Raw genomic sequence first — 27,416 nt, forward strand, 5'->3', positions numbered from 1 at the left:
AGGAAGGCAGGTCCCCTTCACTCATGGTGAATCAGGCTGCAGTGGGGCTTTGGTCAGGCTGCTTTTCGAGTAGTGCATGCAGTTCTGATTGGCCCGTTACTGGAAAGATGTGGAGGCATTGGAGAAGGTTCGGAGAATGTTTACCACAATTAGGATGAAGGTCTCAGCTACAGGGAGAGGGTGGAATGGCTTGGATTGATTTCTCTGGAATGTCAGAGGTTGAGGGGAGACCTGATAGAAGTATGTACAATTATGAGTGGCATAGATAGGGTCGACAATCATAGCCTTTTTCCAAGTTTGAAAGTGGAGCCAACACTAGAGGGCAGTGCTGTAAAGCGAGAGGGATGTTTAATGGAGATGGGACAAGTTTTTTTACAGAGAGTGATGGGAGCCTGGAACACATCGCTAGGGGAGGTGGTGGAGGCAGATACGATAGATCAGTTTAAGAGGCTTTTAGATAGGCACAGGCAAGTGCAGGCAATAGAGAGAGATGGACAGGCAAATTAGATTAGTTCAACTGGCACCATGTTCGATACAAATGTGAGGGCTGAAGGACCCATTCCTGTGCTGGACTGTTCGATGTTGTTATTACTGAGACCAGCTTCGTGGAGATTTATTTAATTATTTACATATCTCAGCAGTCATGCCGGGGATCATATTCATGACTCTATTAATCCAGAACTCTGGCTGCCTGTTCACTCATTTATCTGCTAAACAAACAAATGCTTTGTTAATTTGTTAAAGTTGTGCGTTAATAGTTAATCCTGAGGTAATCAATACGCCAAATTGTACTGTGACATCATTCCTTCATGCACGGCTACAGAAACTATTTTTTTTTGGGTGGGGGGGGGGGGGGGGGGGGGGGGGGGGGGGACATCAGGCCTTAGAGATACAGTGCGGAAACAGGCCCAGGCCCATCGGTGCATCAAGTCCGTGCCCGCCAGCGATCTCTGTACACTAGCATTATCCTACACACGCTAGGGACAATTTACAATTTTACCAAAGCCAATTAACCTACAAACCTGTACATCCGGAATGTGGGAGGAAACCGGAGCACCCAGAGAAAACCCATGCCGGTCATAGGGAGAACGTACAAACTCCACACAAACGGCACCAGTGGTTAATATCGAACCCGGATCTCTGGCGCTGTAAGGCAGCAACTCTACCGCTGCGCCACCTAGCTTCCATTACATTGCATTCTCTGATGTCACAAAGAATGCGATGTAAACACAATTTCCTGTTAATTTAGGTGATTGTTCACCAGACCTGATGGTAAAGAAATCAAGTCTGAAAATATATATTTTTTAAATCTTCAAATTATTTAGTTTGCGACATAGCAAGAAGAACTCACGATGAAATGTGGTGGTCAACTGCTCTTTAAGTGTGGGAAGGGTTGAAATGTCCTTTGCCATAAAGAATCCCTGGTGAACGGACCATATGCATTGTACAATTGTGAAAAGATGATGCGATCAGATTACTTCAAGACGTTTACATTAAAACCAATCTCTTGTGAAGGTGGTGACGAGCAGTCTCCTTGAACTACTGCATTGTAAAGGTAAGCCTGCAGAGTGGTTTTGTAGGAACAAAGAACCACAGATGCTGGTTTATTCCAGTTGGAGTAACTCAGTGGGTCAAGCAGCATCTCTGGAGGAAAAGGATGGGTGACGTTTCGGATCGGGAACCTTCTTCAGATTGAGGGATCAGACCCAGTAATGATGAAGGAATGATATATGTCTGAAGATGAACGGTGTGTGACCTGGAAGGGAAAATGGTGGAGATGGTCTTCCCATGCGCCTTTGGGGTACTTACCCTAGTTAGCAGAGGTCACAGAATTTGGACGGTGCAATCTGAAGAAGGGTTTCGACCTGAAACTTTGCCTATTTGCTTCGCTGCATAGATGCTGCCTCACCCGCTGAGTTTCTCCAGCATTTTCGTCTACCTTGGAAGGTGCAATTGCTGTTTTCTTAGTGAGCTACTGGAGATCATCCTGGGAACTACATATACATCCTTTGGTGGAGGAAACAACATGTGTAACCTTCTCTCCAGAGATGCTGCTTGTCCCACTGAGTTACTGTGTCTATCCTCGATGGAGGTACCCCGATAGTGTGTGATATGTGGGGAATTTGTTTTTTTGTTGGTAGATGCCTAATTTTGAAAACATATATATTCTACACAGAGGGAGTTCTGGAGGCCCATGAAAAAGCTGGATTACTACAATGAATGAACAAGTTTATATTTGAACACAGCTATAAAATGGAACAAGGATTAACATGGGAATATATATATATATATATACACGATGGGATATTGGGAGGTGAAAGAAAGTAAAGGGGTTGAGAGGGAAAGAGAGATTGAATGGCGGAGTAGACTCGATGGGCCAAATGGCCGAATTCACTTCCTATGATTTATACATTTATGAAAGAGAAGTTGTCAGATAAATCTCCTCAGCTGTTCAGACTTGTTGTAAAGACATGTAGAGGGGAGAGGATACAACAAAGTGCTGGGGTAACTCAGCAGGTCAGGCAACATCTCTGGAGTGGAGAACATTAATAAATGACGTGTTGGGTCAAGACCTTCCTTCAGACACGGAGGAGCGAGAATGTATACCAAAAAGAGAGGAGACTTTATGGAAGTTTCAGCAATGTCATAGCTTCACTGCAAATACTTTCAAAAACATTCAGTGCCCAATTTAGAAAAAGAAAATAATCACTGCAAACTGGAGCGAACTGGAGCCACTTGCAAACTGGTGTCATGCGATGCTACTAATCCCTTTTAAAGTAGTCCTTATCTCTTCTGATTTACGCTTGCAAGCCAATGGAACCTGTTTGACTTTCGTTCACTCCACTCCTCTTCTCCCATTTTAGCAATGACATTTAGATTTAAACCCTTTGCAAATATGTTACAGAAGTGCACGCTATCAGTCATGCTAAGACTAAGTCCTGAGTCAGCCTAAAAGTCCTAATAAGGAATGATAAAGAAAGTGTAGTAAAATACAGCAATACTGTTTGAAACATAGCCTCGTCCCAGTCCATAATTACAAATTAAGAACGCTAATCTCATGGCCAGTTAGTTATAATGCAAAGCTTGCTGTTGTAAAGATCAATGCACAGAATCTTTACAGGCTAAAGCTTTAAAGAATCCCTCAACAGATGGCTTTTTTGTTGTTGTTTTCAGATAAGTAGCATTAGATAAATTCAAGGGCTGAAATGTCAGAGGGAATGCTGCCTCCCATGGCGGACGGAGCGGGCTCTACTTTTTTGCTGAGCGCTCCCGGAGTTCAGGTAGGGTCAGCATTTCCGGGGCCGATTTCTTCCGGGGTCTGTCCTTTGGCACGCTGAGGAAGTCTGGTGGCTCGCCGCTGAGCGGTGTGGTTGGGGCACTGGTTGGGGCGCTGCGAGTGGCCGCGGGTTGGCCGGCTTCGCTGAAGGAGATGGTGGGAGCCATGATCCCGATCTTCTCGTTCGTCGCTTCCTGAGTTTGTTTCTCGTATTCGCGCACTTCATCCATCGTCATATCTGCAGCGGGGGGTGGGGTGGGGGGGGTGGGGTGGGGTGGGGGGGGGGAAAGAAAGGCAACAGATGAGCCCTGGGCAGAAACTCCTTTTGTTTTAGAAGCAAGTAACTGCAGATGCCAGATTACCAAAAGAAAACATACACAGCGTGCTGGAGGAATTCAGCGAGTCAGGCAGCATCTCTGGAGAACATGGATAGGTGACGTTTCGGGTCGAGACCCTTGTTCAGCGTCATCATTCTGGGTCTGAAGAAGGGTCCCAACCCGAAAAGTCACCCATCCATGTTCTCCAGAGATGCTGCTTGACCTGCCGAGTTACTCCATCCCTCTGTATCTATTGATTTGTATGTTCCCCTGTTTATTACGTTACACTTATCAGACCTAAAATGGAATCTCCGTTAACTTTAATTTAGTGATACAGAATGGAAACCTGCTCTTCTGCCACCGAGTCCACATTGGCTTTTGTTCATTGTTCACACTAGTTCCATGTTGTCCCACTTTATCATTTATTCCCTATTGACAAATACATATAACTGTTCAACAAAAAACTCTTACCTTCTTGTGATTCCTACACAGTTTTTAACCCGTTAAAGATTACTGTCTCTGCATAGTTCACTGATACGTTTTTGCTGTCCATTCACCAGGGCCAATTAACCTACAAACCCACGCGGTTTGGGATGTGGGAGGAAACCAGAGCCCCCGGAGGAAACACACGTGGTCACAGGGAGAGCGTGCAAACTCCACACGGAAAGCACCCGAGGTCAGTATCGAACCTGGGCCTCCTACGCTGTGAAGCAGCAGCACTACCAGCTGCGCCACTGTGCCATCCCCTTGGATTCAGAAATATCCGCAGCTTGGGTGAGAACAAGGGGGACTCTGTCCCTTTTATGGATGGGGGAGGGGGAGTAAGAGCGGAGCTGCGGATTCCACAGATCCACCACCTGAAAAATGGAGGCATGATGGAAATGCACTGGCCCCCCTGAGTCCTCTCCACCAGATACCCCACCCTAGCACCATCTTACCACCTTCTCTCCACGTTATTTATTGTCCACGGAACCAGCCACTTACTGATCAGGGGATTGGCTGGGGTGCTTGGAACAAAACAGGGCAGCAAGGTGGCGCAGCACGGTGGTAGAGCTGCTGCCTCGCATCAACAGAGCGCTGGGTTTGATCCTGACCTTGGGCGCTGTCTGTGAGGAGTTTCCACGCATTCCCAGTGACGGTACAGGTTACCTCGGGGACTTCTGATTTCCTCTCACATCCCAAAGAGGTGCTGATTTGGAGGTTAATAGGCCTCTGTAAATTGGGCCTGGTGTGTTGGGAGTGGATGCGAAAACGGGATAGCATAGAACTAGTGTCAACGGGTGATCATTGGTGGTGGATCAGTGGGCCGAGTGGCCTGTTTCCACGCTTTAGCTTTCAGTCAAAAAGCTGATGTGTTGTGGAGAGCTTCCCGAAGCCATTGACTGTGCTGGGAGAGGTCATTCCTTCACATGTTTAGTTTAGTGTAGTTTAGAGAGACAGCACGGAAACAGGCCCTTCGGCCCACCGTGTCCGCACCAACCAGCGATCCCCGCACATCACCACCACCCTACACACACTAGGGACGATTCACATTTACACCAAGACAATTAACCTACAAACCTGTACATCTTTGGCGTGTGGGCGGAAACCGAAGATCTCAGAGAAAACCGACGCAGGTCACAGAGCCAACGTACAAAGTCCGCACAGGCAGCACCTGTAGTCGGGATTGAACCCAGGTAACTGACGCTGTAAGGCAGCAACTCTACCGCTGCACCACAGTGCAGCCCCATGTTGTGGAATCCTGAGAGACTTGTCAGAGCAGGACCTCAACCCTACTCGTGCCTAGTAATCACAAGGGTGCATTTGCAAGCCAGGTAATTGATCTGTATGCCTACACAATCTTTTCCCCTCAAGGCATTATGCACCTCTATGAGATCATCCCTCATCCTCCTGCGCCCCAAGGAATAAAGCCTCAGCCTGCTCAACCTCTCCCTATAGCTCACACGCCATATGTTGAATGAGATTTGATGGGCAAGAAACAAGCACTTGCAAAGGAAATCTCTTACTCATGACTTAAAGCCTTGTTGAGGCAATCATAATTCGAGGCGGAGAGGATTACCAAGTGAATGAAGTGGAATGGGCGTTATGTTCATTCAAAGAAAATGCAATTACATTAAAATTACCCTAAACCATCTTCATCATTGTTAAATCCTTTCATTAATCATTACAAGGGTTTCGATGGCCAGGTGCCAACGACCAAGGAGTCTGGTGGTTTTAACAAAGTTGCTGGATATCTGTGGAGAACAGCACAATATTGATTTCTCTAATTTCGAGTAACCCTTGCATTGCCTCCCCTGCCTTAGACATCTTGCTTAGTTTCACTGTTCGCATTCCCTTGTTATCATCTCCTCCACAGCCAACAATGGACCATTGTGGGCTCCTTGGCCATCTGTGCCGGCTCTGATTTGTTCTGTACATTTTCATACCTCGAGTTTCCCTCCCTCCCCCCCCCCCCCCCCCCCCCCCCCCCCCCCTCTCAGTCTGAAGAAGAGTCTTGACCCGAAACGTCACCAATTCCTTTTCTCCAGAGATGCCGCCTGACTCGCTGAGTTCCAAAAGATCATAAGTGATAGGAGTAGAATCACCCAGAGAGTTGTGAATCTGTGGGATTCTCTGCCACTGAAGGCAGTGGAGGCCAATTCACTGGACGTATTCAAGAGAGAGTTAAAAATAGCTCTTGGGGCTAACGGAATCAAGGAATATGGGGAGAAAGCAGGAAAGGAGCACTGAAGAAGGGTCTCGACCCGAAACGTCGCCTCTTTCCTTCGCTCCATAGATGCTGCCTCACTCGCTGAGTTTCTCCAGCATTTTTGTCTACCTTCGATTTTCCAGCATCAGCAGTTCCTTCATAAACATACTGGTTTTGGATGATCAGCCATGATTATATGACTCGAAGGGCCAAATGGCCTACTCCTGCACTTATTTTCTATTTCTAAATGATAGGTTACTTCAGCATTTTGTGTCTATCTTCAGATCCATGGAGATACAAGGCGCATCAGTACACATTACGGCTACAGAGAGCCTTTGGTTTTTAAAAAAGGTTTTTAACTCAGGTTGATGCGAGGAGATGGGATTCTGTTTTGATTAACAGTCTGATAGTTGGAACTGATGTTAGTGGTGCTGATTTCTTAAAAGCTGTTCTTGGTAATAGCAGGGAAAGTGGAGTTTGTAATGGCCCGACAGATCAGTAGCATTGGACTGCCTTGGGCAAGTGTTCTTTTAATACTCCAGAGCATGACTGTGGCTTCCATTGTCGTGAAGAGTGGATTGAATGCGGATGTAATCCTTTATTTGTCAGTGGCGATTAAGGTAGTTCTTTGAAATGCATGGGTGTGTTGACATTGCGTGACAAATGCAGAGCAGGAAAGGAAAATCTAAACATTGCTGATGCTGGAATCCTGGAACAATAGCTGGAAGCGGTGGACCCACACAGCAGGTCATGCATCCTCAGTGGAAAGAGGATCTGTTTATGCTTCAGGTCGACCTGAAACACAAACTAGTTTATGAATACAGCTTGGAAAAGGTCCTTCGGCCCACATTTCTACAGAAGGGTCTGAAGAAGAGTCGACCCGAAACGTTGCCTATTTCCTTCGCTCCATAGATGCTGCCTCGCCCGCTGAGTTTCTCCAGCATTTGTGTCTACACACAATTTCTACGTTATCTCATTCATGATATAATTCGATACGATAAAACTTTATTCATCCCTGGAGGGAAAGTGGTCTCCCGACAGTCACAACACACAAGGTACACAAAAACTTGAAATTAAAAGTGGAAAGAAAAAGAAAATGACAAGCGACTGTTGGGCGGCTGCCGTGTGTACAGAGCTTTCACCGGAACAAATGACCGGACAATCAAACAAACGCAGGCTTATCCCCTGCACAGAGTGCCCTCCCACTCCCCCGCACTGGGTCCCCCATTCTCCCACCGTCCCTCACAGTGGTCCCCCCACTCCAGGTCCCCATTGTTATTCACAGCGGTCCCCCCATTGTCTTCCCCCTCCCCCCTCACGCTCATCGACTACGAGGCCCCACCGCCAACGTTGCTCCTGTTGCCGCCGAGGCACCCGCTGCTGCTCCCGTCGCCATCACTGCCGAGGCTCCTTTGGCCCAGAGGGACCTCGCCGCCCGGCTTCGCCACAGTCCCCAGCGAGGCCTGTGGGGCGAGTCGTCAGTCATCGCTCTGGTCATCGGCGGCGCGGTTGTTCGGCGGGTGGATCGGGCCCGTGCGGCTCCCCGGGTCACTCCCGCCGTCTGCGCGGCTACCACTCTCTGCCCACTCGGGACAATTTACAAAAGCCAAAGGTGCGGCATGGTGGCGTAGCGGTAGAGTTGCTGCCTTTCAGCGCCACAGACTCGGGTCCGATCCTGACTAAGGGTGTTGTCTGTACGGCGTTTTCTACGATCTCCCCGAGACCTGCGTGGGTTTTCTCCGAGATCTTCGGTTTCCAAAGATGTACAGGTTTGTAGGTTAATTGGCTCGGTATAAAACGTTAAAAAAATGTCCATGGTGTGTGTAGGGTAGTGTTGATGTGCAGGGATCACTGGGCAGTGCGGACCTGGTGGGCTGAAGGGCCTGTTTCCGTGCTGTATCTCAAAACTAAACTAAACACAATCAAGCTCCAATCCTGCACGTCTTTGGCATGTGGGAGGAAACCAGAGCACCCGGAGGAAACCCACGTGGTCACGGGGAGAACGTACAGACGTGGCACAGACAGTCCCTTTAGTCAGGATCGAACCCGGTTCTCTGGTGCTGTGAAGCAGCAACTCTACTGCTGTAACACCATGCTGTCACACTCTCACTATATATGTCCACATTCTGCCAATCCTCAATTTGTACCCGAGAAACAGCTAATGAACGCTGACCGAAATAACCTCCACCTCCTGCTAAAATAGGAGCTTATTTGTAGGTAGACTACTTGCAGTAAAATACATTTCTCTTATATTTACAGACTCTGCTCCAGCCACTTACTACATGGTTCATGTAGTATCCTCTAACTTCAACTTTTCAACCTAATAATTCAATTTGAAAGATGACAAATTCAACTCTCTGCCTCTAGTTTTCTGCTGACTCCACTTCGAGTCCGTGTTTACTGGGATGATTACAAGGGAATTATTTCCCTCGGGTGACTGGCCTTCAATCTGGGCTTAAAGTGAAAGCTAAAAGGAATAGGGAGAGGGTGAGGCAAAAAAAAAAACCTCTTCAGGAAAAGAAGCACTCTGTCCTTATGCTGGTCTGCCCCAGGTTGCTTCAGACTTGTTGACTGCTCAGAGCCCTCACAAGTGACCCATTCAGTACAAAGGGCGGCACAGTGGTGCAGCGGTAGAGTTGCTGTCTTACAGTGCCAGACACCCGGGTCCTGACTCCCAGTGTTGTCTGTATGGAGTTTGTACGTTCTCCCTGTGACCGCGTGGGTTTTACTCCGGGTACTCCGGTTTCCTCCCACATTCCAAAGACGTGCAGGTTTGTAGGTTAATTGGCTCCTGTACATTGTCTCCCCCCCCCCCAGTGTGTAGGATAGAACTAGTGTACGGGTGATGATTGGTCAGCATGGATTTGGTGGGCCGAAGGTCCTGCTTCCATGCTGTATCTCTAAACTAAAGTAATTAGGGAAGGTCTTTAGACTTGAGAGATACAGCGATGAAACAGGCCCTTTGGCCCACAGAGCCTGCGTTGATCAGCGATCACCCCGTACATTAACCTACAAACAGGAGAGGCAATTTTACAACTTACCGAAGCCAACAAGCCTGGGCGTGTGGGAGGAAACCGGAGCACACGGAGAAAGCCCACACGGTCACAGGGAGAACGTACAAACTCCATACAGACAGCACCCGTATCAGAATGAAACCCAAATGTCTTTTAAATGTCTCATTCCAGCTTTCATTCTCTTCTGCTGCTTTATAGTTCCTCCAACTAGTGAATTACCTTTTATTACTTACTAGCCTTTTCCATTCTCTTTGAGCTAGCGTTACCGGCAAGGTCACACAGTGATTAATCTGCTGCCTCGCAGCTCTAGGGCCCCTGGTTTAATCCTCATCTTGGGTGCTGTCACCGTGATGCCTACATGTTCTCCCTGTTATTGAGTGGGATTTCTCCAGGACCTCTGGTTTGCTTCCAGAACCAAAACATTAATTGGCTTTTGTAAATTAGCGTAGGGCAATGGCAAAACAATCAGAGTTGATTACAGAGAGAATGTTGCATGATTATGGGGAAATGAGAAGACTATGGAGCATAGAAGTTGGGACATTATGTACAAGACATTGGTGAGGCCGAATTTGGAGTACTGTGTTCAGTCTTGGTAGCCCTACTACTGGAAGGATGGCATTAAGCTGGAAAGAGTGCATAGATTTACAAGGATGCTTCCTAGACTCAAGAGGCTGAGCTATCGGGAAAGGTTGGGCAGGATAGGATTTTATTCCTTAGAGCACAGCAGTGGTGAACTCATAGAGGTGCATAGAATCTCCTTTCAACCAAAACCCCATTTCCTCCGCAAACGTTAGCAAGTGCTAACACGCACTTCCCAGCTCCTGTGGAAAGCCATCGACCTGAATCAGTTCCTTATCCCGCACGGCGTGCCGATCCACTGAGTAACGCCAGTCCTCAGCGCGATGAGGTTGCCGGGTGCCGATGGTCGTCCGTGGCAACGGGCCGCAAAGTGGGGATGGAAACACAAGGAGAATTCATGCCGTTGACACCGTTTCTATTTGAGGTGAGAAGTGAACACTGCCCTTTAGCAACATTACTTACCCCAGTTTGGCTGTTTTGAGAAAGAATACCTGTTGGGCTCAGCAATAAACATACCTTGCCTGGATTAGTAAAGGACCATGCAGCGACGTCCTGCATTCATTCATGTGTTATTCATTAAGAAAATCTCTCTGCAGCAGATACTTCCAAGGAGGAAGTGTCCAAATCATTATTCCAAACCAGGATGTCAAACAAAAATAGATGCATGTCAAGGCACATAAAAATCATAAAGAAATTATAAGAAAAACAAACGTACATTTGTCCAACTTTATGGATCAGGGGAAGCGAGAACTTGCGTTCCAATTTTTTGGTTGGTTTCCACTTGCATCTGGTACTCGAAATTTCGGACGTCCTCCAAAGACAGGTCTGTGAAAAGGTCAAACAGGCTGCTGACTGTGGAAATATCTTCCCTCTGCAGGCTCAGCGAGGAGTGGGGCAGCAGTGTTTTTGAAAGAAGTGCTTGCTGCCTTGGTGAAGGAAGTCCAAGCCACCAAGATTGGGTGTTAGTTTTTTTTATTCGGAAAGGAGAACTTCAAAGCCACCCGAATATAAACGTATGAGAGTCGGCAAGCGGTGCTGAGAAAGCGCTGAGGTGTTACTGAAGATCAACTTAGAGCAAGACGCTTGCAAGCACGCTGCTTTGCGGTTGTAGGTTAGTTGCTGGAGATGCAGGCAGCAGAATTAGCAACATGTTATCGATCACCTCATTGGAACACCGTTAAATGGCCTCTGGTGCAATCGGCACAATGGCGGAAATGTAGAGCGGTTATTCAGCACCCAAGCAAAATAGTGGCATTGCACGAAGCATGGATGCGGAATCGACAGACCAGTGATCCGTGAAGCTGGCACCGCGTCCCGTGATGAGAGGGGTCGTCGTGACCGAAGATATCCTCCCGCACTCCGACCCCTCCCCGCCTCCCTCTCTCCCCACTTCGCAACCACGTGCATTTTGCCCCTCGATGTCCCCACCCCCGGCGATAAAGTGTGTCTCTAAACTAAACCATCTGTCATTTGAAACATAGCTATCAGAACACCTCCAGATTCAGGGACAGTTTCTTCCCAGCTGTTATTTTGCAACCGAACCATCCTACCAACAACTAGAGAGCAGTCTTGAGCTACTATTTACCTCACTGGAGACCCTCAGACTATCTTTGATTGGACTTTATCTTGCACTAAATGCTATTCACGTTATTCCCTTTGTCGTGTATCTGTACAGTGGGCGGCTCGTTTGTAATCATGTGCTGCCTTGTGTGTTAGCACGCAACAAAAGCTTCTCACTGTACCACGATATACGTGACAATAAACTAAACTCAAATTCAGAATAACAAATATTCAGAAGGGGTCATGGTTTCTCTATACATCCCTTGGCAGGTCTGACAAGACAGGTCCTAGCATGTACTGTACATTGACCACCATTGACCACCCTGTAGAGGTGTCATGGTGATGCTGATGATAAATGGCAAGCATGGGACTAGCTGCAACACGCAGCAATTTACTGCCCTTTACAGAGTCTTCAGGAAGCCTTCTGTTCTACAGTCATTACTTGTCAAAGCTGGCAAATCTCCCTCCAAAGGCCCGCATCTTGAAGAAAGAAGCCAGCGTGTAATTTGGAGTCTATTAGTCTGAGTCTAATGGTCAGACTATCAGCTGTGCTTCTGACTGCCAGTATCACAGCTTTCCTGCCAAGACACGCTCCTGTTATTTACAGGTTCACCACGAGAGCTCAAAAGCATTAAAGACTATACAAAAGCACAGCATTCGAACAAGCCCTCGCGCCCACATGATGCCAAGTTCAACCTTGGGGGCGATAGAGTTGTTGCCTTACAACGCCAGAGACTATGCATTCCATCCTAACTATGGCCTCTGTGTGGAGTTTGTACATTCTCTCCGTGACCTGTGGGCTTTCTCCGGGTGCTCCCACATTCTAAAGACATAGAGGTTTGTCGGTTCATTGACTTGTGCAAAATTGTAAATTGTCCCCAGCGTGTAGGACTCGGTGGGCCGAAGGTCCTGTTTCCACACTGTATCTCTGAAGTCTAATCTAGTCTGCCTGCACTTGATCCATATCCCTCCATTCCCTCAATATCCACGTGCCCATCTAATAGCCTCTGAACCATCACTTCCGCCACAACCTCCAGCAGGCGTTCCAGGCATTCACCACCCTCTATATAATAAAACTGCCCTCCTTCAAACGTTGCCCCTCTAAATGTTATAGCAATGCCGCCTTGTCTTTGACATTTACACCCTGGGTGTATTCTTGAATTTTGTGAAGAGGTTACTAGGGAAATTGACGAGGGTAAAGCAGTGGATGTTGTCTATACGGACTATAGTAAGGCCTTTGACAAGGTTCCTCATGGAAGGTTGGTTAAGAAGGTTAAACTGTTGGGTATAAATGCCGGAATAGCAAGATGGATTCAACAGTGGCTGAATGGGAGAAGCCAGAGGGTAATGGTGGATGGCTGTTTGTCGGGTTGGAGGCAGGTGACTAGTGGGGTGCCTCAGAGATCTGTGTTGGGTCCTTTGTTGTTTGTCATGTACATCAATGATCTGGATGAAGGTGTGGTAAATTGGATTAGTAAGTATGCAGATGATACCAAGATAGGGGGTGTTGTGGATAATGAAGAGGATTTCCAAAGTCTACAGAGTGATTTAGGCCATTTGGAAAAATGGGCTGAAAGATGGCAGATGGAGTTTAATGCTGATAAATGTGAGGTGCTACCTTGGCAGGACAAATCAAAATAGGACGTACATGGTAAATGGTAGGGAATTGAAGAATACAGTTGAACAGAGGGATCTGGGAATAACCGTGCATAGTTCCTTGAAGGTGGAATCTCATATAGATAGGGTGGTAAAGAAAGCTTTTGGTATGCTAGCCTTTATAAATCAGAGCATTGAGTATAGAAGCTGGGATGTAATGTTAAAATTGTACAAGGCATTGGTGAGACCAAATCTGGAGTATGGTGTACAATTTTGGTCGCCCAATTATAGGAAGGATGTCAACAAAATAGAGAGAGTACAGAGGAGATTTACTAGAATGGTGCCTGGGTTTCAACAACTAAGTTACAGAGATAGATTGAATAAGTTAGGTCTTTATTCTCTGGAGCGCAGAAGGTTAAGGGGGGACTTGATAGAGGTCTTTAAAATGATGAGAGGGATAGACAGAGTTGATGTGGACAAGCTTTTCCCTTTGAGAATAGGGAAGATTCAAACAAGAGGACATGAGTTCAGAATTAAGGGACAGAAGTTTAGGGGTAACATGAGGGGGAACTTCTTTACTCAGAGAGTGGTAGCGGTGTGGAATGAGCTTCCAGTGGAAGTGGTGGAGGCAGGTTCGTTGGTATCATTTAAAAATAAATTGGATAGGCATATGGATGAGAAGGGAATGGAGGGTTATGGTATGAGTGCAGGCAGGTGGGACTAAGGGAAAAAAAGTTGTTCGGCACGGACTTGTAGGGCCGAGATGGCCTGTTTCCGTGCTGTAATTGTTATATGGTTATATGGTTAGCAGGTTCTGACTAACTATCTGCTACATGTCAACAGACGTTTCCAGCTTCCCATGTGGCTTTTCAGGTTCTGCGGTGGAGGTATCTTTGTGGAACCATTTTTGTAAGTGATTTCCAATTATTGAGAAAGCATCCGTAATTAAAATCTCTGATCATGCATTGATTCCTCGATAAATATTTTATATCATTCACTTTAGTGCTCAGAATAGTCCAATCTAGTTGTGTCAAATTTCTGTGAGTGCCTGAGTTGCCAGTAAGCTGTGATGATTGGGCTATTAATAGTCATGGCCTGATCAGAATCATACAGAATGGGAGCACTGGAAGGCCATTCAGCCCTTGAGTCCGTTAGAGAGTCGTAGACTCTAGACTCTATAACACGAACCTGGCTGTTCCACCCAACTTGCCCACACTGACCAACATGTCCCATCTACATGAGTCCCATCTGCCTTCAGTCCCATTTCAGCCCATATTCCACTAAACCTGTCCTATCCATGCACCTGTCCAAATGATTCTTAAACGTTGCAATAGTATCTGCCTCAACTACCTGCTCCGGCAGCTCGTTCCATACACCCACCACCCTTTGTGTAAAAATGTTACCCCTCAGGTACTCATTAAATCTTTCTCCCCTCACCTTAAACCTATGTCCTCTGGTTCCCGATTTCCCCGGCTCTGGGCAAAACATTTAACCAAACTATTCCTCTCATGATTTTCTACACATACACGAGGTTTGTCTGCCATTCAACGTGGCCACAACCGATCTTCACCACAAGATCATGGCATGGTGGTGTTGGGGTAGAGTTGCTGCCTTACATGGCCAGAGACCCGAGTTTGATCCTGACCGCGGGTGCTGTCTGTATGGAGTTTTTCCGTTCTCCCCATGAGCTGCATAGGTTTTCTCCGGGTGCTCCGGGTTCCTCCCACACTCCAAGGACGTACAGGTTTGTAGGTTCATTGGCTTTGGTAAAAATTATAAATGACCCCTAGTTTGTGTAAAGGATTGTGTTGGTGTGCGGGGATCACTGGTCAGCACGGACTTGTTGGGCCGAAGGGCCTGTTTACATGCTGTACCTCTAAACTAAACTAAAAGATCACTCTCCAAACCATCTGATTCTCTCAGCATTCAAGATGCTCATTATCTCAGCCTTTACTACACGTAATGACTAAACATCCACATTTTCCTGAGGCAGTGAATTCCAAAGATTGATCCTCTCCGTACATCCCAGAGTCTGGTAAACATGGAACGCGGAACTAGGGAGGCTGGGGGGGCTACAGCCCCCATGCTTTTTTGCGATGTTTCCCCCGGGAGTTAGTGGCCAGCCAAGTGGATGTACTTTAGTGACCGACACGAACGGTTCAGTGTCTGCAGGACGCACCAACCTCACCCGTAACACAACTCACCGCGGTTGGGGCGGGTCGGTGAACGTGAAGGGAGGCAGTGGGCTGGAGTGGAGGCTTCCCACACTCACACACGGAGCCCTGTGGAAGCGAGCGACGGGAGGAGAGGCCCAGGGTCTGATGACACCAGGTCAAGGGGTCGGACTAATGGAGAACGCTGCTGAACAACACAACCTTCCTGCTCCTGTTTTTAGAGGAATCAGGGACAAAACAACACAGAGAGCTGCCGTGTCAACCACTGGCTAACCCCGGATGGATTCCAGGGTCAGCTCTGGTCTCACACCGGGAAAGATGTCAAGAGTTCATAGGAAAGCCGGAATGGGTGAGCAATGAAAGGTCTCGGTCATGCGTAGACTCTCGGGCTATTTACGTTGCAGGGGAGGTGAGCAGGGGACTGAGAGGATGTTCACAATCCTGTGGTGGAACAACCATGGAAAAGTTGTTCCAAGAGACGTATAACATGGACTCCGGGTGATCTCTCCAGAGAGTGGGGAGACTAGCACTGCAGGGGATACATTGTAAAAGTCTGGGTGGAAGGGCAAGGCAATAGGGGAGATAGACACAAACTGCTGGAGGAACTCAGTGAGGCAGCATCTCTGGAGAAAGTGAATGGGTGATGTATCATTTCGGGTCGGGACCCTTCTTCAGAGATGCTGCCTGATCCACTGAGTTACGCATGTATGCCACCCCGTCTCACTGACCCTGAGCCCCGCCATCACCCTGTCCATCTACACACCCGGAAACACAGCGATAAATGGAGCGGGCGCGGTGGCCCGGTAACCAGTACCTCAGTGACCTGCCGCCCGCATCCCCCGGTAACCGGTTCCCCTGATACCTGGTACCCGATGTCCCAGGTAGGTGGGGGGTATATTTTTTGAGGTGGGGGATGGCCTGTATTATTATCCCCCAGTTTTTGGAGGTCGAGCAATGACAAAAATAATAATCACCTGCTCCTATCTCTCATTATCCTAAAAATACTTCAACCAAAAAAACATTGAAATCATACTTCTACAATGCACTAAAACACGATGTAATACATCAAATTTCAAAAAGTCCCTACTGTGTGACCCCCTCTCTCCGCTCCCTCGCCGGCAACCCCCGAGGCTGGTGATCAGTGGTCGCTCAGCCCCCCCCCCCCCCCCACTTTCAAAACCGCCACGCTCGCGGCCCCTGGCAGAGACAACATCGTTACCACCTGATATAAAGGTGTAGACACTGAACGTTACGACAAGGTGGAAAAACATGTGTTTCTAGCCCTTGTTTAATTTAGTTTTGTTTTGAGATACAGGGTGGAAACAGGCCCTTTGCCCCACTGAGTCCACGCTAACCATCAATCCATTCACAAAGATAGAAACAAAGTGCTGGAGTAATTCACGGGTCAGGCAGCATCACTGGAGAAAAAAGACGGGTGACGTTTCAGGTCGGAACCCTTCTTTACACTAGTTCTATGTTATCCAACTTTGATATCCATTCCCTACACATTAGGAGCAACGTACAGAGGCCAATTAACCTACAAGCTGCACATCTTTGGGATGTGGGAGGAAACTGGAGCATCCAGAAGTATATGCAAACTCCACGAACACAGCAGCTGAGGTCAGGACCGAACTGGTGTCTCTGGTGCTGTGAGGCAGCGGATATACCAGCTGTGCCGCCCTAGAGACACAGCATGGAAACAGACCCTTCAGCCCACCTAGTCCTTGATGATCAAGTAAGAATCTCATTGTTCCATTTCGTGACATATGATGATAAAACACTCTCGCCTTCCGTTTACACTGCCCATCAATCATCGACCATCGATCGATCACCCGTTCACGCTAGTTCTACGTTATCCCACTAAATGAATGGTTTGGCAAAAAACTATAAATAATCAACAGTTCCAACCGATCTGCTCCTCAGGAAGAATCACCAGATGGGGAAACAATACCCTTCCTAAATTCACCACATCGCTTTGAGTTCTCTGTCTGGTGACATGGAGTAAAATTAAAATTACATCGCACTTCAATTAAAACTAACAGTGATAACAGCAAAGGCACCAGACAGTGACTGGCTGGGGAACAAACAGCGAAAACCCATAAGGCTAAATGGAAGCAGCGAGATCATGAGATCTCAGGTTACCTACACCGAGCTGCTGTCTGATTATCAAGCAGCCTTGTTAGCCGAGATTAGTAATGGAAAGCACAGATGGCCATGCATTTAGGTGAAGATCTCAGAGTAAGTTTCACATCTGGAAGAAAACGTGTTGCGCTGTGATTTTCGCGTCCAACGCTGCTACGGAATATTTTGACAGATGCTGGAAGCCAGATTGGTGACATCTGAGGTAAAATCAGCTGTGGAGTTGCTGTATTTCATCTCACAGGGCAGCTTGACAGGACACAGCACGATCCACAGATTTAATTACATTCCTCCCGCAAAAATTAACTCTAACACTCTGTGACGCAAACTACAACGAACTATTCAATTCTCTACAATTGCACCTTAACCAAAGTCCTCATAAGTAAAGCGGAAACAAAGAAGTGCAGATGCTGGTTTATACCAAAGACAGACACAAAGTGCTGGAGTAACTCAGCGGGGGTCAGGCAGCGTCTCCCACTCCCTGGATGAGGTTTCGGGTCAGGTCCCTTCTTCAGACTCCATCTCTGGAGCAAAAGGTTGGGTGCGTCTGAAGAAAGGTCCCAACGCCAAACATCAAGCATCTTTTTTCTCCAGAGATGCTGCCTGACCCGCTGAGATACTCCAGCACATTGTGTATACACTCAGAAAAAAAAATGTGCAAGCCATCTTCTAGTGAATTCTCAACATAGAACATACAGGACAGGACAGGAACGGGGCCCTTCGGTCCACCATGTTTGTACCCAACACGATGCCAAGTTAAACATCTGCCTGTACGTGATCCATATCCCTCCACTCCCTGCACTTCCATGTGCCTATCTAAAATTCTCTTCCAACGCCACCCCTGGCAATGCGTTCCAGGCGTCCCACAGCTCTCTGTATAAAAAACTGCCCCGCACATCTCATTTAAACCTTCCCCCTCTCACACAGATGCCTGATAGCAAGTTGAGGTGGAGAATGTCTATTGATATGAGATGTAATTATTTGCATTTATATAATTGAAAGTCACGAATAAAGGCAGCCAGCAGTAATGATCGAGGCCACCAGAGCTGTTGAAGTGAGTTGGTCCAAGCCAAATTGTCAAGCACGGTAATGTTTTTCAGGCTTTAGACAGATGTTAATCCAATCAAAGACGGCAAAGAGGCTATTATTTCCAGTTTGGCGAATGCATTTGGAAATATTTCACTGGGACTCAGTGCAGTGTGATAATTAGATAATGCATTAGCTCTGTGCAGTCACAAGTTCAGATTTAAAACCTGTGCAAACATGTTAGGGAGTAATGGATCACCGGGATAGGATTCAAGCGCGAGAGATGATGTTTTCCATTTCCTTCACGAAGGGGGAATTAAGGGGGACCCTCGTGGGGGGCCACTGAGAAGGAAGGGGAAACAAACAGCGATGAATACTTTGTGTGACTTTGTCACTGCCTTTGTGGCCACTCCTTCGTGTACTTTGTATGCAGAAACAAAGAATTTCACTGCACCTCAGTACGTGACAATAAATTATCATCATCATCACGTCTGTTTAGAGATACAGGGAGGAAACAGGCCCTTCAGCCCACTGAGTTTGTGCCGACCACGATCATCCTGTACACTAGTTCTATCCTACACACTAGGGAGAATTTGACCAAAGCCAATTAACCTACAAACCTCACAATAACATTTTCTGCCCTTCTCACGTTTTTTTGATACACGATCTCGGAATATTCCTACAACTGTGCAAATAATATCCCTGTCATTTTGCTCCTACTCTGTCAGCTGGTGTTTCTCCAGATGCTGCCTCTCTGATGACAAACTCCAACCCCATCACCAGTTTACCCCATGCAGCGTGGCGCTGTGATTACGGAATAAAGCCTGCAAACAGAATTAGTGTGCAATGCGTTTCAGCACATTTAAATTGGAAGTAAAAAGGAATTTGCAAGCCATAATCTCAGAGGATGTGATGCTGTAGTCAAGCATTCAATGGGATTATTGTTGGATACTGTCCAAGACTCGCTACTGTTTAGGGGTCAGACTCTCAATAAGCGGCAGCCCACCACCTAGAGACCTGAGTTTACTCAACATAGAACAGTATAGTAGAGGAACAGGCCATTTGGCCCACAAACTAAACTACACTAAATAATGTCAGTTCCAAGCATGATGCCAAGGCCTCCTCCTATCTGCCTGCACATGATCCATATCCCTCCATTCCCTGCATATCCAGGTACCGATCCGAAAGGAACGGGTGAAGCAGCATCTGTGGAGGGAATGGACTTTAGGATTGGGACCCTTCATCGGTCTGAAGAAAGGTCCCAACCCAAAACATCATCTGTCCATTCCCTCACCAAAAGCCGGCAAGCCCCCAGAGTTCATCCCAGCATCTGCAGTCTCTTGTGTCTTCAATATTGGTCCAAGTGATTCCGCTTTTCCCCCTGACTTGTTACAATGCTGTGTGGTAGGAATATAGTGACATTAGCAAGCAATGCTTCAGGTCACTGTAATGAAGAACAACGAGCAATAAATTGCTTTTCTTATCAGTCTGACGAAGGGTCTCGACCCGATTCATCACCCATTCCTTCTCTGCAGAGATGCTGCCTGGCCCGCTGAGTTACTCCAGCATTTTGTGTCTACCTTAAATTGCTTTTCTCTGTGGACTGACTGCTGCAATGAACCTGTGCCCTGCTCTAAAAGGAGGCGAATGGCCACTGACTGCCACTATGATATGCTTTAGAATTTAGAGCTAAAACAGCGAAACAGGCCAAGTCTGCGCCGACCAGCGATCACCCCGTACACGAACACTATCCTACATGCTAGTGACAATTTACAATTTACCAAAGCCAATTAACCTAGAAACCTGGACGTCTTTGGAGTGTGGAAGGAAGACGGAGCACCCGGAGAAAACCGACATACAAATTCCGTACAGACAGCACCCATAGTCAGGATTAAACCCGCTGTAAAGCAGCAACTATACCGCCGCGCCACGCTAGCTTAAATGTGCCATAAATGAAGCTTTAGCTTAAATGTTAAATTCACACACGTACAGACACATACCAAGTACACACAAACTTGCACACTGCCGAGACACAATCATGTACACCAACACAGACAGACACACGTCTTTAGTACACAACATCAACTCAACGCCAACAGTCCATCCATTTCACACTTGACTCTCAGACAGAATGTGTCGACTAATCTTTGTGTCAACTGCTGGTTATTAATTTTGATCCATTGTTTCGAATCTTGACTGAAATGGCTCTGGGCTGGAACTCTGAGGAGATTTCTCAGGTCCACACTATCATTTATGACCTGACTGGGTGAGTAATTTGCAGGAATGCTTGTTGTGGAAAGGTTACAATCCTTGGGATGTTTAGTTTAATCTAATTTTGAGATACAGCGTGGAAGCAGGCCATTCGGCCCACCAAGCCCATGCCGACCATTGACCACCCATGCGCTGGTTCTATGTTATTCCACTTTTGCATCCAGTCCCCATTGACTAATATGTAACCATTCAACAAAAAAACTCTTACCATTGTATAATTCATCCACTTTAGCAATAAACTCAACAAAGATTACTGTCTGTGAATAATTCAGATAAGTTTTCGATGGTTCTGAGAATCTCCATGTAAAATAATCCCTTTCCAAAGACATGTTCTATTTAGTTTAGTTTAGTGAAATACAGTGTGGAAACAGGCCCTTCGGCCCACCGAGTCCACACTGACCATGATCACCCCGTACACTATTCTATCCCACACGCGAGGGACAATTTACCGAAGCTAATTAACCTACAAACCCGTACGTCTTTAGAGTGTGGGGAGCAAACTGGAGCACCCGCAGAAAACCCACGCGGTAACAGGGTGAACGTACAAACTCCGTACAGACAGCACCCGTAGTCAGGATCGAACCTGGGTCTCTGGTGCGGTGAGGCAGCAGCTTTAACACTGCACCACCTCATGATACTTTCAAGCTGAATGCGTTAGCAGAGAGTTAGAGTGAAGACTAACAAAATATTCAATGTTCCACTGAATGTCCAGTTTCCATCTCATCATTAAGCAAATCGTTCAATGGCCATGTGTCCCAATTATGGTGGAAAAGGGGATTTTATGGATTTTGAAATCTAAATCAATCGACTGCCATGACATTCATTTAAGTTGAAGGCATATCATAGAAGCAGGCAGACACCAGACTTGGCAATACAAATCAGGCTCCTATGTCTATGCTAATTTCCCTATTCTGCATCTTCTGGCAGCAAATTAGTGAATCTTTTCCTGTGGGTAAAGGGGAAAAGGACCCTGAGAGATGCAATTAGCTTCCTGGCCACACAGAAGGACTCCCTTGGTGAGCTATTAGGCAGCGTTGTCTATCACACTGCCATCCCCAGCATTTGATCAGCTGCCCTTCTCTGCTCATAAGGCAGAGGTACGAGCTATAAGGCTGGCTCCGTCCTGGGGGTGGAGTTGGAATCACTGGAGATGGTCTTGGAGGGGAGGATGCTCCTCAAACTGCGGAGCATCTTTGGACAATACGGCTCACCCCCTCCATGACACACTGGTCAACCTGAGGAGTACCTTCAGCTACAGACTGGTTCCACCAAGAAGCAGGACAGAACGCCACAGGAGATCCTTCTTCCCTGTGGCGATCAAACTGTACAACCCCTTCTGTCATGGGGTAGACTGACTCCCCCTCCCCCCCCTCCCGCCTCCCTCCCTCCCCAATCTTTGCACATCCACAATCCTTTCCACTCGTCACTTTAATCTCATGTTTCATGTATTTTGTGTTTTTATGATTGTTGGCGGATCAATTTCCCTCCTGGGATAAATACAGTTCTATCGTATCGTATTGTATAAGTCTGCTATGTGTATCCATATCATACCAGCCAGCATCATCAAAGACCCACACCATCCTGGCCACGCTCTCATTGCACTCCCACCATCTAAGAGTCAGGAAACCGTGACCACCAGGTTCAAGAACAGCATCAGGCTTTTTTAGGCTTTACAGGCCCCTAAGTCTCCAAATCTGAGGAAGGACATTATTGCCATAGAGGGAGTGCAGAGACGGTTCACCAGACTGATTCCTGGGATGTCAGGACTGTCTTATGAAGAAAGACTGAATAGACTTGGTTTATACTCTCTAGAATTTAGGAGATTGAGAGGGGATCTTATAGAAACTTACAAAATTCTTAAGGGGTTGGACAGGCTAGATGCAGGAAGATTGTTCCCGATGTTAGGGAAGTCCAGGACAAGGGGTCACAGCTTAAGGATAAGGGGGGAATCCTTTAAAACCGAGATGAGAAGAACTTTTTTTCACACAGAGAGTGGTGAATCTCTGGAACTCTCTGCCACAGAGGGTAGTTGAGGCCAGTTCATTGGCTATATTTAAGAGGGAGTTAGATGTGGCCCTTGTGGCTAAGGGGATCAGGGGGTATGGAGAGAAGGCAGGTACGGGATACTGAGTTGGATGATCAGCCATGATCATATTGAATGGCGGTGCAGGCTCGAAGGGCCGAATGGCCTACTCCTGCACCTAATTTCTATGTTTCTATGTTTCTAAGCCCACCGAATTAGCGCCAACCAGCGGCCAGCACGTACACTAACCTACACACACTACCGGTAGTCCTACAACTTACTGAAACCAATTAACCAAACAAATCTGAGTGTGGGAGGAAACCAGAACACCCGGAGAAAACCCACACAGTCACAGGGAGAACGTACAAACTCCATACAGCCAGCACCTGTAGTCAGGATTGAACCCGGGTCTCTGGTGCTGTAAGGCAGCAACTCTATTGTTGCGCCACTGTGCCGCCCTGTGTCACCCCCACACCAAGGATAATTTACAGAAGCCAATTAACCTACATACCTGCATGTCTTTGCAATGTGGGAGTAAACTGGAGCACCTGGAGAAAACCCACGCAGTCACCGGGAGAAACTCCGTAGTCAGGATTGAACTCGGGTTTCTGGCGCTGTAAGGCAGAAGCTCTACCGCTGTGCCACCCTGGGCCACTAATTAACAGGTAACGGGGGGAGAAGCAGGAGAATGGGATTAGGAGGGAGAGATAGATCAGCCATGATTGAATGGTGGAGTAGACCTGATGGGCCAAATGGACCAATTCTTCTATCACTTATGACCTAATGACCTAAATATGATTTGGGCCCAAATTTTACATCACTAAATCGAGAACCAGAGGACATAGGTTTAAGGTGAGGGGTTAAAGATTTAGTAGGAAACTGATGGGTGACGTTTATACGCAAACCATGGTGGGTGAATGGAACATGCTGCCGGAGGAGGTAATCGAGGCAGGTACATGGATAGGATAGGTATATAGGGATATGGGCCAAATGTAGGCAGGTGGGACAAGTGTAGATGGGGCATGATGGTCGCTGTGGGCAAGTTGGGCCAAAGGGCTTGTTTCCGTACTCTATGGTTCTTTCACTCTAAAAACACAGTCTTTCCAATAGCCAAAAATATAAAGCGTGTGAACAAATTAAGGGAGAATGTTATAAACATCACATTTTGTTGTTACAGTGAAATGTATTCAGTCATATTTGACTTTTAGAGCTTATTAAAGTTCCATGTTTCACATTTCAGATGAAAGAATCATTTCAGAATGTAGCCACGGGTCTGGTCGATGTGAACTACGTCATTTGGCTAAGATTCTAAGAAAGGTGAAATGTTTTGAACATTTTAAATGTCAGGGCTTTTATATAAGTTTGGTTCTGACCCCCTTTCTTATTATGTGCCGAGTTAAATCAATGCCTTTTAAAAACAGATACAAAGGACATACAGATTGGAAATTTGGGATAGGTTGTCAAGTTTTTCAAAGCAGGAAAACAGCTAATATCAAAATTATAAAGCTCAGGATATGCTTCCAGTAACTTCACTCCGGCTCACAGTGACTTGACCTTCCAGCGAGTGGTGGTGAATCTGTGGAATTCTTTGCAACAGTAGGCAGTGGAGGCCAAGTCAGTGGATATTTTTAAGGCAGAGATGGATAGATTCTTGATCAGTACAGGCGTCAGAAGTTATGGGGAGAAGGCAGGGGAATGGGGTGAAGAGGGAGAGATGGATCAGCCATGATTGAATGGTGGAGTAGACTTGATGGGCCGAATGGCTTAATTCTACTCCTATTCCTCATGACTTTTCAGGAGGTGTGTTGGGTAGAGAAAGATGGCAACATCTCTGTTTAATTACACTACCCTGCAGTTGTTCGAGGTCCTACCTTTAGAATGTGGGAATAAACTAAAACCTTCCTTGGGAGGATGTAAATGATCGCTTTTCTTGTTCTCTTCAAGCCAGCCCTAATGTCCACCATTCCTCCCTTGTTGCCAACAGGTGGGCAGTACAATGGCACAGCCGGTAGAGCTATCACCTCTCAGCGCCAGAGACCCGGGGTCGATCCTCAGCCGCTATCTGTGCGGAGTTTGCATGTTCTCCCTGTCACAGCATAGGTTTCTTCCAGGTGCTCCGGTTTCCTCCCACATCCCAAAGATGTGTGGCTTTGCAGGTTGTGTAGAAAGGAACTGCAGATGCTGGTTTATACCAAAGATAGACACAAAGTGCTGGAGTAAAAACCGTGTCTCCCGTGTTTGCCCTGATTCGAACTCGGAGATTTACGGTAATGGCCGCTCGTAGGTACTCGGGGCTCTCGTGGACATTTTTCAACATGTTGAAAAATCTTCACGCGTCTTCCCAAGCTTATAGCGTTTCCCGAGTACCTGCCGTTAGCGTTACGAGCCGCTAAGAGATGTCCCCGAGCTCCGACGTACCCGCTATGTACATTCTACGTGCTTCCACAAGTTTGATTTTTTTTAAACTCGGGAAAGCTCTTGAATGAACTCGTACAGTGGGACAGGGCTTTAAATCCGCGGGTCAGGCAGCATCTCTGGAGTCAAAGGCTGGATGACGTTTCGATCGGAACTCTTCTTCAGACTGAAGTACTTCAGACTGGGTCTGAAGAAGGGTCCTGATCCAAAACGTCACCCATCCTTTTTCTCCAGATATGCAGCCTGACCCGCTGAGTTACTCCAGCACTTTGGTTTGTAGGTTAATAGGCCTCTGTAAATTGGCCCGAGTGTGTTGAGAGTGGATACGAAAGTAGGACAACACAAAATTAGTGCGAACAGGCGATCGATGGTCGGCATGGGTTAGATGGCCCGAATGGCCCGTTTCCATGCTGCATCTTTCAAACAAGAGTTAATGCCAGTGTGTAGGAATTTGCTGCCCACAAAATGGCCATGACATTTTGCAACAGTCGTGTGCCTTTGCCTTTGGTTGTGGCAACTTGCGCCAGTGATAAGATTAAAACAAACGGCGTGCCTTAACAGAGGACTTTCACCATCTTATTCTGTAAAACATCTTGGACAATGAAATGATCCTTTAATGCTGCTAAGCTTTAGTTTCTAAATTTACGCAGCACAAGCGCTCACGTTTATTGGAGGGTGGGCTCAGATTGTTTAGTGCGGTCGGGATGAGGCCTGTCTGGGGCATCTCCAGATTATCCTGGGAAATACTTCCCTGCACTGTTTGTAAAGCTGACAATCGGCACATGTCCCCTCAAAGCCACTAAAATGTTGTAGACGTTTACTGTGCCTCAGCGGGTAACATTTGCTTCTGGGATAGAACGATGTGGGTGGAAGTCCACCTCCTGAGGACTGGGCATGGAGGAATGGTAGAAGCAAGACTATGGAGGGATTTGAAAACAAGGGTGCACGGTGGCAAAGCGGTAGAATTGCTGCCTTACAGCGCCAGAGTCCCGGGTTCGATCCTGACTAAGGGTGCTGTCGGTATGGAGTTTGTACGTTCCCTCTTTAACTCCGGGTGCTCCAGTTCCCCCCCACACTTCAAAGACGTAAAGGTATGAAGGTTAATTTGGCATCGGTAAAATTGTAAATTGTCCCTAGTGTGTAGGATAGTGATAGTGTACGGGGTGATCACTGGTCAGCGCAGAATCAGTGGGCCTGTTTCCTCGGAGTATCTCTAAAGTCTGAAGAATACATTGTACAGCTGCGGGGAATTAAGGAGAGAAGGAATGAGCAGATGGGTTTGTTACCTTGGTAGTTGGCAAGAATTCAATGGGCTGAATGGCCTTCTTCTCTGTCACTATAAACAATCATAAAAGATGTAGAAGCTTTGGAGATGGTAGAAGCTAAGGAGGTTTACCCGAATGCTGCTGAGATTAGAGGATTCAGCCACGGGGAGAGGTTGGATAGACTTGAATTGTTTTCTCTGGGAGGTCGGAGGTTGAGGGGAGACTTGATAGAAGTGGATAAAATAAGTAGACGGTAGACGGTCAGAACTTTGTTCCCCAGGGTGGAAATCTCCAATACTAGAGGGCGCAGCTGTAAGGTGCGCAGGGGAGGTTTAATGGAGATGTGCGGGGTGCCTAGAAAGCAGAGGTGGTAATGAAGGCAGATACAATAGTGGCGTTTAGGATGCTTTTAAACTCATGGAGGTGCAGGTAATAGAGGGATATGGATCAAGTGCTGGCAGATGGAACCAGTTTAACTTGGCATCATGTCCGGCATAAACATTGTGGGCCGAAGGGCTCGTTCCTGAGGATTACTGTTCTACGTTCCAGGGGCGGAAAACCGGGGGGGGGGGGGGGGGGGGGGGGGGGGTGGGGGCCATGTCCCCCCATGTTTTGAGAGGTGGGGACACATCCCCCCCAAGTTTTTGTAATCCGGATTTTAAAACCCGGTGAAATCTCCGCTTTCCGCGAGACAGCGGGGGTGGGACTGATGATCGAGGGCGCCGATTGGATGAGAGAGACGTCGGTCAGCAGGCAATGGGGGTGGGACATGATGATTCAGCACGGTGATTGGAGGAGGGAGACGTGGCAGGATCGATCCCGGCCGGCTCTCCGCCGCTGTCCCGTCCCCTCCCGAGTAACCCCCCTCCCCCCCGCAGGTGACCAGAGAGGTCGGCAGCAAAGATCCTCCGCTATAGGATCTTTGGTAGGGAGTCAGGCGGGCGCGGTGCCCCCAGGCCCACTGCCAGCGCAGAGAAGCAGCGCTAAACCCAGTTCAACTCTGTCTGTCCCGCCAGGTGAGCCTACAGCCCTTCCTGGACTTGAGGGAAATATGGCCAGCACGGAGAAGCA

General features: G+C 47.3%; 1 protein-coding gene across 1 annotated transcript in view; it reads right to left on the reverse strand.

The window, feature by feature from the left end:
• Positions 1–858: 858 nt before the first annotated feature.
• LOC129707002 (cytoplasmic phosphatidylinositol transfer protein 1-like) overlaps positions 859–27,416 on the reverse strand; it is a 164,349-nt gene continuing 137,791 nt past the window's right edge. Inside the window, exon 10 of the mRNA XM_055651711.1 lies at positions 859–3,515. Coding sequence (XP_055507686.1) covers positions 3,250–3,515 — 266 coding nt within the window. The 3' untranslated portion in view covers positions 859–3,249. The remainder of the gene's footprint in view (positions 3,516–27,416) is intronic.

The sequence above is a fragment of the Leucoraja erinacea genome, chromosome 20 (genome assembly GCF_028641065.1).
Source record: "Leucoraja erinacea ecotype New England chromosome 20, Leri_hhj_1, whole genome shotgun sequence".
NCBI classification, from domain to species: Eukaryota; Metazoa; Chordata; class Chondrichthyes; order Rajiformes; family Rajidae; genus Leucoraja; species Leucoraja erinaceus.